This window comes from Larimichthys crocea, unplaced genomic scaffold (assembly GCF_000972845.2).
Source record: "Larimichthys crocea isolate SSNF unplaced genomic scaffold, L_crocea_2.0 scaffold97, whole genome shotgun sequence".
NCBI lineage: Eukaryota > Metazoa > Chordata > Actinopteri > Sciaenidae > Larimichthys > Larimichthys crocea.
The window spans coordinates 735,858-746,996 of record NW_020861315.1 but is presented as its reverse complement, the minus strand read 5'-3'; the positions used below and the strand labels follow the sequence as shown (position 1 = coordinate 746,996).

General features: G+C 41.2%; 1 protein-coding gene across 2 annotated transcripts; it reads left to right on the top strand.

Annotated features, from left to right (window-relative positions):
- Positions 1-1,136: 1,136 nt before the first annotated feature.
- slc6a1a (solute carrier family 6 member 1a) lies at positions 1,137-10,232 on the top strand. Of its 2 annotated transcripts, none has more exons than XM_010756753.3 (15): positions 1,137-1,513; positions 2,553-2,938; positions 3,196-3,327; positions 3,438-3,538; positions 3,670-3,779; positions 3,931-4,063; positions 4,769-4,903; positions 5,010-5,113; positions 5,676-5,800; positions 5,983-6,095; positions 6,707-6,838; positions 7,014-7,116; positions 7,394-7,494; positions 7,658-7,825; positions 7,930-10,232. In XM_010756753.3, the coding sequence occupies exons 2-15, from the start codon at positions 2,707-2,709 to the stop codon at positions 8,380-8,382; spliced, it is 2,142 nt and encodes a 713-aa protein (XP_010755055.1). In that variant the 5' UTR covers positions 1,137-1,513; positions 2,553-2,706; the 3' UTR covers positions 8,383-10,232. The 2 variants fall into 2 exon arrangements, with proteins under 2 accessions (XP_010755055.1, XP_019126901.1); XM_019271356.2 differs by lacking the exon at positions 1,137-1,513 and adding an exon at positions 1,840-1,993.
- The last annotated feature ends 907 nt before the right edge of the window (positions 10,233-11,139 follow it).

Sequence of the window (11,139 nt, the reverse complement as noted above, 5' to 3'; positions counted from 1 at the left end):
GTGCACTGCCCTCCACCTCACTGATGTTAAAAAAAGAAGCCATACGTGTGAGTTTGGAAACAAAACTACAAGCATGAAGTCAAAACTACAAAAACCTACAGTTGTGGTGAAGTAGAAGAAGCCAAAGTGACATCACTGTTCACGCAAGAGAAACAGCTGAGCTGAAGAAGAAAAAAAAACTTGTGCTAAATATTCAAGTAAATCAAACAAGTGGGCCTCTTTATACAGACTGTCAGTCACTTACCGGCTGCACTTAAAGTCGACGAACTGTTCCTTAGATGAATGTTTTGTTGTCTTTCACTTTCCGGATGGTTTCTTTAGAAAAGGAAGAAAATGAAAAAATCCGCGTCTGGATCCGCTCTTCGCTGATTCGCTCCCCTTTCCACCATCCCTGCGGTGGTTTTGTCTCCCCCAAATCTTTAAAGATGTTTTTTTTTTTTTTTTTTTTTAAAAATTTTTTTTTTTTTTTTTTTTTTTTAAATTAGCAGCTTATAGTCCACGACTTTATTCTTCGCATATCATCCCCTCATTTGTGGAAGACGTCGGGCTTTGGACGATTACAGGCAGAGTTAGACAACCAACCAATGTTCCCTCCCTTTATTGACGGGCTCCCCTTTATCACACTTTGCCAGATTTGCAGACAGCAGCTGACTGGCCTCACTGTCCAGATATACGCGTTTGGACCTGATAATGCTGCTTATATTACCCTCCATATGTTTCCATTTTGCACCTCAGCCATACATTTTATTACTGGAGGGGAGGGGGTGATTTTTTTTTTTTTTTTTTTTAAGGGAGGGGGGTCACATTTTGTGTTGCTGGGCGCAGAGACATCTTCAGCTTTAAACAGCTGAATCCTCAAAGTGTTTTGAGGGTAAACAGCCTGAATTAATGACTAAGACGCACCAAAACTGACCAATATCTGTCACTTTGAAATAGGGATTGTGTTCATTTTCAGTCAGTTTTTTATGAATTATAAAACTTGCTCGCCTATCTAAGGGAGGTCATGGTAAAAATAATGTTAATACCTTATTATTTGTATCTATTAAAATGGGGGAAAGAGTAAAAAAAATTAGAAATATTAAAAAAACAAACACGCTGCAAGTGCGATGTCAGTGCAGCCTATAGATGAGGATGAAGAGGAGGAAGAAGGGAGGGGGGCGACTTTGAGATGACATTGAGGCTGTGTAGATGGGAGTTGAGTCTCTGGTTGTTGATGTTAGACAGTCGCACAAGGCGAAGCGGCTGCTGCCCGTGTTGATTCAGCCTCCTCCTCCTCCTCCTCTTCCTCCTCCTCTTCCTCCTCCTGGTCTTCAGCACTGCTCCCCGCTGGACAGCTCCTGCTTGGACACCTCTAACACTGCATGGTCCCTTTACGTCTTTTAATGGAAGTAAAATCTATTTATGTTCCAAGAAATATTGGGAGTTTACAACTTCATCCACAGGAGGAATCTACGGATACCTCGTTTCGAGATTTGTGGCAGGCAGGCAGCGTATTCTCGGCGGCAGATTCATTGTGAGTAAACTGGGTGCTGAATTCTTGCGTCTGTCTGTGCGTGTTTGAACCCTCATACAACAGTCTGGTAAATGCATGATTCCTTTTCTGTTGTTGTTTTTCGTCTTTGCGAAGACAGTGAGTGTGATTAAATTGTGAATGAGGCTGTCAATATGTTGCTGGGGATCAATGTAATGACTGCATGATGCGCTCTGCGCCTACACGCTATAGCCAATTAAATGCAGAATTGATTGCTGTTTGCTTGTCCATTGGATGTTGCGAATGTGGAGACGCGTTCTCCAGCGTTTATTAACGCGTTTGGCAGTCAGTTAATCAGATAGAATCGGGTGGCTATTTGTGCAGCCTGATGCGTAAAGCTTTTACGCATTGGACATCCCTTTGTCTCCACTATGCGTTTTGTGTTCCAGTTTGTTTGAGACCTCTCTGTATCCCTGCTGCTTGAAATTCTGTGTTGTGGATAACTGTCAGGAGAATCTGCAGGTGGTAATTGGTGGACTTCATTATGCTTAATTCTCATAGGCTGTTTGCTATTGCTACGGTGCGTCTTGCACTTCAAGTGCATGTTTTGGATCCTGTAATTTGTCTTAAAGTTTTCTCCTTTTCTCCCGTTGATGTTAGTGATTTTAATTCAGCCTTTTTTTTTTGTTTAATTTATTGCAGACTTTAGGCTGTCGTGTGTGTGTGTGCTGATCTGCTTTTGGCTGCTGTTAATTTACGCGCAATCTGTCGTACGTGTTTTAGTTATGTGGGCAAGTCCAACATGACTTTGTCATCGATGGTTTTTGGTGTTTGTTGAGTCTGATATGAATGAAAAAAAAATGTCAGAGCCAGATGTTCATTCGATGCTTTAATCTGCGCATTCGGGTGCATATTTCTTTAAACAGTGTGTGTTTGGATTTCATATTGTCTTATTGTCCCTGCCGAGGAGTAAACGAATGTAGTGCAAAATGTGTCCATATTTGCTTCACAAGTAACCACATTTTTCCAGCGCCTCCTGAGAAAAAAAACCCGACCAAATTGCCTCTATTCACGATTCCAGGTTATCGGCGACTGACTGAGCCGTGTGTGCACAGGCTTCATCTCCAGACATTCGGTCCAAAGGTTAGGTCTGAAAAACCGCGAAGCTGCTGTCTACGTGGACTGGTGCTGAAGCCTCCCGTCCGACTGCCAGGACCTCTGCCAAATCCAGAGACATGGCGACGAACGGCACCAAAACGGATGGACAAGTCACAGAACTGAACGAGGTGGCCACTAATAATGACAAGCCCAAGTCACTGGACGTGAAACCCGAAAAGCAGAAAAAGGAATTGCCCGATAGAGAAACATGGGCGGGAAAATTTGATTTTCTCCTGTCGTGTGTGGGTTATGCAATTGGACTGGGAAACGTATGGAGATTTCCCTATCTCTGTGGAAAAAACGGTGGAGGTAAACATCCTTTTCACTGCTAATTTAAGCAAACTGCACGGCCCATTCAGCTCCATGATGCACATAGTCGAGCTTATCTAATTGAGCGTGTCGATGACATGAATAGAATGAATATCACCCACATTTGCAACACTAATTGACGTTGTGCTTGTGGATTTTAAGTAATGCGTCAGTGCAGCTTTGAGCTTAAGATTGATCTTTTTGTTTAAATAAATAAATAAATACATGTATAACTTGATTTACTTCTGTCCATCCAGGAGCCTTCTTGATTCCCTATTTTTTGACTCTCATATTTGCTGGAGTCCCCTTGTTTCTACTGGAAACCTCCCTTGGTCAATACTCCTCAATTGGGGGGCTTGGTGTGTGGAAGCTGGCTCCTATGTTTAAAGGTACACCTCACTGTCTGCATCTCAATATTTCTGGACAATTGTGTCTTCAAAGAAATAATTTATAGAGGCCATATCCAATGTACACTGCCTAATTCATTTCTGTATGATAGGTGTGGGCCTTGCAGCAGCTGTCCTGTCCTTCTGGCTTAATATTTACTACATTGTAATCATTGCTTGGGCCATTTACTACCTGTACAACTCCTTCACCACTGTAAGTATTACAAGGTGTACTCACGTGATTCAAGGTTGTTATATCAGTTCATGAGGAATTGTACCTGTAAGAAATTTAAGATCTTTAAAGGTGCCAAAGAGGATAAAAACACTGTCATTTCTGTTTTACAGGAACTTCCATGGAGCTCATGTAACAATCCATGGAACACAGAGAAATGTTATACAAACCACTCCATTACAGATACCACCAATCTCACCAGTGCAGTGGTGGAGTTTTGGGAGTAAGATATTGACTGCTTTCTCTTGCTTTCACAACAGCAGAGCTTTAAAGTATCCTGCATGCATCCCCGTGATACATAACAGCCTCCTCTGCTGCATGCTTATTTCCCTGTGTGTATAATAGTCGTCTTGTTGCTTGCTCCGACTTTACAGGCGCAACATGCATGAAATGACCGATGGCTTGGAAAAACCAGGCCAGATTCGAGTGCCGCTGGCAATAACACTGGCCATCGCCTGGGTCCTTGTGTACTTTTGTATCTGGAAGGGGGTTGGCTGGACAGGGAAGGTAAGACAGTTTGCCAGATTTGGGTATCCAAAGACCTCTTTTGCTATGCTGGTTCCCAATAAGGAGTAGCATGTGACAGCTATGCAATATTAATCAGTCTAATATCGCCTCATCAATCTTTTAGATTGCAGTCAGCATTGTCCAGATTTAAAATAAGAAGAGACATCAAACACTCATGTTCACTAATCCTACTCTGCCTCTTGGTGGCTCCTCTAATTCCAATTCTCCTGACACAGTGTCTACACTGAGTGTGGATTCATGATAGGAGGAGCAACAAACAGCCATACGCTACAATCAGGTTTTGTCCTCTCCCTTCACTTGGAGCAGTTTCCCTCCCTCGTGGTGCTACATTTCGAAAGTCTAGTGCATCACGTGACCGTGGCAAATAAAATTTGTTTTGGTCTCAGAAAAAAAAAAAAAAAACCCATCCCCCTGCAGAATTTTGCTCACAAATGTCTTGCATAGAGTAAAGAATGCACATAGACGTTCAAAGTGGAGCTCCAGTGATTTCTCTGCTGAATATTCGCTCTCTTTTGGTTTTTGTTTGGAAGAGAGCAAAAAAAAATAAATCTAGAAAATCTTTACAACCCTCATGACAATTTATGAAATGTGGGTGAATTTTAAACATGGAAATTCTGTATGTATCATAAATTTAATTAAGATGCAATGGTGCCATCCCGCTGATAACTGTCTTACATTTTACAGGTCGTTTACTTCTCCGCTACATACCCCTACTTCATGCTGTTCATCCTCTTCATCCGTGGGGTGACTCTACCTGGAGCTAGAGAGGGAATACTGTTCTATATTACCCCTGACTTTGAAAAACTCAAAGAATCTGAGGTAATAGCATATGATCATATGATTCATACCTATGTGCTGCACGCCTGAGTGAGCAGAGCTCGGCCCCTTGCAGCTTAATGCTTGTGTTCCTTTTTTTTATTGTCAGGTATGGCTTGATGCAGCTACCCAGATCTTTTTCTCCTATGGATTGGGACTGGGGTCACTTATAGCTCTGGGCAGCTATAACCCTTTCAATAACAATGTTTACAGGTAAGACTGGTAATAATTCATGAATAGGAACAATCTATGAGACAGAGAATGATGTTGAATTTATTATATCGGGGCAAAATGAAATAGCTGTAAATGGCAGTAATTAAATTGCTACATTATGTGCCCATATTAAGAGCCCTTAAAGGGTCTTATTAATGTGAGTTGCTGGCTTGAATATAATAACAGTCTAAGGAGAAGGCTGTTTCTCTTTGTCAGAGTGCACGCTCAAGGAAAGAAGAAATCCAGCTATGATTGCAATACATGAGTGTTTTCTCCAGCAGCCCCATAGTTCTGGGTCACATACAAAGTTACATAAAGTTGCATTCATTTTGTATCCTTGTTTCAAATGGATCTATCTTTCTACATTTATATCTCCAACAAACAACATTAAATTATCATGTGGGTCATGCTCAACATCTGTATGATCAAAAAATAATTAATAGCACTAATGCATTCTCTCAGATCTGTGTCTCCTGTGTGGACTGTTTTAATACCGGGAAGAAGAAAAATGAGACGACTTAAATCTTTGACAACAGGCCTATTTTATATTTCCTCTCCCCAGAGACTCTGTCATTGTGTGCTGCATCAACTCATGTACCAGCATGTTTGCCGGCTTTGTAATCTTCTCTATTGTCGGCTTCATGGCACATGTGACAAAGAGAGACATCGCCGACGTAGCAGCTTCAGGTAACTACTGATTGCATGTATCGCCTTCTTCTGTAATAGTTCTGTCTATGCACAAAAAAAGATGCACTGTCATTGAGACTGGCATTGTCATCACGTCTATGAGAATGTGTGTGTTTGCAGTCCTATCAGAATGACTATGAGAATAACCCTGATGAAATGTGATTTTTATATTTACTGTCCAGGTCCTGGATTAGCTTTTCTGGCCTACCCAGAGGCTGTAACCCAGTTGCCTATATCACCTCTCTGGGCCATTTTATTCTTCTCCATGCTGCTCATGCTGGGGATAGACAGCCAGGTAAGGGGCTTGGAGATGATCTGCTCATGGGCTGACCTAAATATTTTAAAAACGCGGGTACATATCATACAGCTCACTCCTGCTCTCTGCATGATAGGCGTGCAATTTGCTCCTTGTGGACAGATATAGCTGAGCTTTGACATCAGCTGTCAAGTCTTTTTAATGCAACTTTATCACCTCCATGTGCCCGCAGGTTTCACTGTCTGGGTTTCTTTCTTTTGTATATATTTGGGTTCAAATAAGGCCACAGCGACAAGGAAAAAAAGTGTTTACAAGCAGCTATGATCGCCAGCACGTCAAAGTAAAAGACAGAAATTATAATTCTATTATAAATGTCATAGCAACTGAGCTTTTGCATAACGGAGCCATTACCAAAATGGCCTTCAAGTAGTGGATGCTTGGTCATTCAGAAGATTACATTAGTGTTTTTGTTCCATGGTTTGGTGCACACTGCAATTCTGTCATTTCTGATCATCAGTCAGTCTCACTTCTAAAATAAAACTTCTTTGTGAAGAACACGTTTTTGCAAAGTATTCATGATTACAAAACATGAATATAAATGTGCTGTAAATATTCAGCCTTAATTCTGTTTCTTTGATTCTTACCTTCAGTTCTGCACAGTCGAAGGCTTCATCACTGCTCTGGTGGATGAGTTCCCCACAGTTCTTAGGGGTCGACGGGAGATCTTCATCGCGGTTGTCTGTCTGGTGTCCTATGTGATTGGACTTTCAAACATCACACAGGTACAGCGGGTTCTACCTAGCAGTTCTCCTATGTTACCACTGACTAATAATAGCATGCAAAATCGATGCAAGAAGCTATTTAAATTTTAATTTGTTCACTTAATGGCACCCAATGCAATACCAGAGTGAGTTATTCTGAGCCTTTTATAACACTTAACCATTTCTCTGTAACCAGGGTGGAATCTATGTGTTCAAACTGTTTGACTACTACTCTGCCAGTGGGATGTGTCTGCTGTTCTTGGTCTTCTTTGAATGCATCTCCATATCCTGGTGCTATGGTGTGTATCGTCACTGTTTATTTCAATACAGTAACAAAATTCTCATGAAAAATGTGTGATTTTCTTTCAAATTTAACAAACGAAGGGGAAAAAGTCATCGTAAATGATGGTTAGAATATGTCACACCTATCCAGAACTTCAAACACCATTCAGCCTCAAGGTCATGAGCACTCATGTGTTCCACCTCAGCGTCCTCATCAACATGCATGGCACACCAGCAGCAAATTGAAATAAATTGGATATGAATATTTTGATCATAGCTTCATTTGTCTCGCAGGTGTGAACAAGTTCTACGACAACATCCAGGAGATGATTGGCTACAAGCCTTGTATATGGTGGAAGCTGTGCTGGGTTGTGTTCACCCCTCTCATTGTCGGCGTGAGTACTCTGAACTAATACAACAGTACAACTAAAGTCATGACATGAAAAATGAAACAATAAATAAAGTCAATATTACCTGCCTGCAGCCATGTCAGGCTCAGACAGTGCTGCCTGTAGTCAGTGGTGTCAGGATGCATAAAGTGTCTCACGTCTCCCACAGGGGGTGTTCTTGTTCAGCGCCATACAAATGGTTCCTCTCACAATGGGAGACTATGTGTTCCCGGGCTGGGGTCAGGGAGTAGGCTGGCTCATGGCGCTGTCCTCCATGGTTCTCATACCAGGATACATGATCTATATGTATCTCGGACTGAAAGGCACCTACAAAGAGGTGAGAAGTGAATTGTTTGTTGCGTTATAGATATTTAGCTTGAGATCTATTCTGTAACCTAACATACCCTTCTCTTCTCTAATGTAATTGTGTTTCTTTCACAGCGACTTCGGATAATGCTTCGGCCTCCTGCAGTGATCAGGCGACCTCAGGAGAATGGACCTGAGCAGCAGGCAGAAACCAACACCGCTAACCTGTCCAGCCCTGTCAATCCAGCAAATCCCACTAGCCCTACCAACCCAGCTCCCGCAAACCCTTCCAGCCCCACCAATCCGACTCCTGTCAATTCAACCAGCCCTGTGACCCCCGCTAACCCGGCTGCTCCCCCAGCAAATCCGGCCACCGCCGCTAGCCCGGTGAATCCGGCAACTAGTCCCACCACCACCATCACCACCACTGTCACCACCACCACCACGGCCAGTCCGGCAAACCCCACCACCACAACTGTTAGCCCAACCAGCCCACCACCCAACCCAGTTAGCCCAACGGAGCCCGTTAACCCCCCGAACCCAACAAGCCCGACCTCTAACCTGACCAATGCCGAGGCCAACGTGTAGACAACAAAGAAACCCTCATGGAGCATGTAGACAAAAGAGAACATTACAAAGGACTTCCAAGATTTTAATTGATTCACCTACCTCCAGGGGCAATATGTGATCAAAACAGATTTTCAAACCATGTTTAATTTTTCTGCATTTGTAATCCCAAGCCAATGATGTCTTATTGTTGGTTTGCATTCTGAAAACAATATCAAAGACTGTTAGTGTTCACAAATACAACCATAAATCTGATTAAAACATGTAAACATACTGTGTAATACTGTGAGAAAAGAAAAAAACATAGAGATATAGATTAGAGATTTGTTGAATATCTTCATGAATCAAGTAAATACCGTGTGAATATAGTAGATGAAGTAGTGAACAAAATTGACATCATTGAAGAGTGCAAGGGATGGCGTCAATTTTTATTGTGGATGTTTACTAAACCTCACACAGTTGTCTCTTTTCCAAATGTTGCACTCTGTGAGGTAAACTACAGGCCACAAGGCAAACGGGGAGCTCTGAGTAAGCACCATGCCAATAAGAAGTTCATGTTTAGGAGCTCTGGAGCAAACCAGTATTTGTTGCAAAAGATTTTGTGTGTGAGAGAGACTGTTATTTTTCCTTCCTTTTTTTTCAGTACAAAAAAAGGGAAAACTTTTATGTGATCGAAACATTTTTAGAATTATTTTTAGGATGTTTTATACTATATGTGTAGTAATGGAGGACCAAAATCAATAGGCAAACAAAAGCAAAAACTATGCCATTTAGTGTTACGGTTGGCAAAGCACAGGGTACAAAGAAGAAGAACAAAAAAAAAAGAGAGAGAGAGAGAAAAAAGAACAGGGTTAGAAACGTGATTTACAAACATCGACTATCCCTTAATGCTGACAGTCAATCCTGTTTACGTTGTTGCATGCTTTCCTCAGGAACATCGGTGAAAAAAATTCTGAAATGTCTCCTGACAAAAAAAAAGAAATAAATAAAAGAAAGAAAGAAGAAAAAGAACAGAGAAGGCCTTAAGCCAATACACCAATTTCATCTAAGCCATAGTCTGTTTACATGACTGGGCAGAAATACAAAATACAACTTTGTATGCTAGCACAAAAACCTGGACCAACTCTGTGTTTAAGTACAGTCAGTTCTTTTTTTCTTTATGTGTAATGATCAATTATAGTTTGATCAATATGTATTCAGCAATACATATGTAGATGTATAAGTGCAGGCCAGTAAGCAAGTGGTCTGTTTCTCTTTTTGTTTATGTTGTCTTTGCTTTACTAGTGAAAAGCACAAAGCTTTAATTTCCCCCAGACTTTTGCCATGGCGTGTTAGGACAATGTTAGTTTGCTTCTATGGCAGCTACCTGTGAAAGGCATCTGGTTGAACAGAACATGTTTACTTTGAAAAGCAAAACAACTGAGCGAAAATGTGAAATGGCTACAGTTCATGTCCTGTGAATTTTGTATAAAGTTACTCTACCACAGTTTTCTCTGGAACTTTGTTGTAAAACTGTACCGTGTAAAACATGTAACTGTGAATGTCTGTATTACATTGGAAGTTATTGTCTAAATGTTGAAAAAATGGAGTTGCTGTTTTCTGCAATAATATTTTGATCACAGAAGCTAAAGCACATATCTTACAGAAATATACGAAATGATGATGACAATGAAGATACTGACGATTATATTAAAAATAGAAACTATGTCTAGTAAAACAATATTGTTTTGTATATTTTTAACTGTCTCACTGCCTAATGTAAAACATAATATAAACATGATATGTATCTAAATGGTGTCACATGATAAAGCACGATTGTTATGTTATACAAACAGAAAAAAGACTGAAAAAATAAAGAATTATAGAAAATATAAATACAACACAAGCCTGGCATATGTCGCTTATAGTATGTGTGTTTAAAGTAACTGCCCTGCGCTTTTCAACACTGTTATCAGGAAATTAGGTCAACCATGCTATCCTATCAAAAGATGAATGCTGCTGCTGAATCCTCCTGTAGTAATTGGCTATTGTTCCCCCTCTTGTAGATAAACCCTGTTGTTATCTGTATCTGAGTATTTCCACTCAATAGATATAGGAGAATATGAGACACAGAAGTGTTGTGCAGCTGGATGATTTTTTTGTTTTTTTGTTTAGTTAGAACGAGGCCAGGTGGGACGTGTAAAATTAAACAAAACCATTCCTTGGTAGTTCTGGGTGAAGATGACATCCAGCTCATCTCTACCATGGGAGTAAAAAAGGAACTAAATATTAAAAAATCAAAAGACAACGAGAGAAAAGCATCTGAAGCCCTTCCTTTTTGGTTTATTGGGTGTATTGTGAAAAACACAAGCTGATATAGAGGCCTCGGCAAGAAAAACATCACCACAGAACAGCTCTTGCCCCGGGGTCTGACGTGCCCACCCGCCCCATCTCCCCAACCTCTTATGGCTCTGTGTATCTCTATGTGTGTGTGTGTGTGTGTGTGTGTGTGTGTGTGTCTGCATCTTCTCCCCCACCTCCTGCAGTTGCTGCTTCCATTAGCTTCCAGTGTGATAAAAGAGACGGCACCAGCTGACACCAACACAATGACTCGCCATGGATAAAAAGAATGAGATGTCCCCTCTAGTAGCTCGTGGCAAACTGTGTGTGTGTGTGTGTGTGTGTGTGTGTGTGTGTGTGTGATAGAGATATATAGAGAGAGAGAGGTTGAGGACAGAAAGCTATGTGTTTGAGTGGACTGGGGTTTGAATAATGTCCCTAATGGCAGCTCGTACAAAC

Excerpts from the sequence above, each read along its gene's own strand:
- slc6a1a (XM_010756753.3), top strand. The coding sequence starts at position 2,707 with ATGGCGACGAACGGCACCAAAACGGATGGACAAGTCACAGAACTGAAC. Across the intron at positions 2,939-3,195 it reads CTGTGGAAAAAACGGTGGAG|GAGCCTTCTTGATTCCCTAT; the intron begins GTAAACATCCTT and ends CTGTCCATCCAG. Across the intron at positions 3,780-3,930 it reads GCAGTGGTGGAGTTTTGGGA|GCGCAACATGCATGAAATGA; the intron begins GTAAGATATTGA and ends CCGACTTTACAG.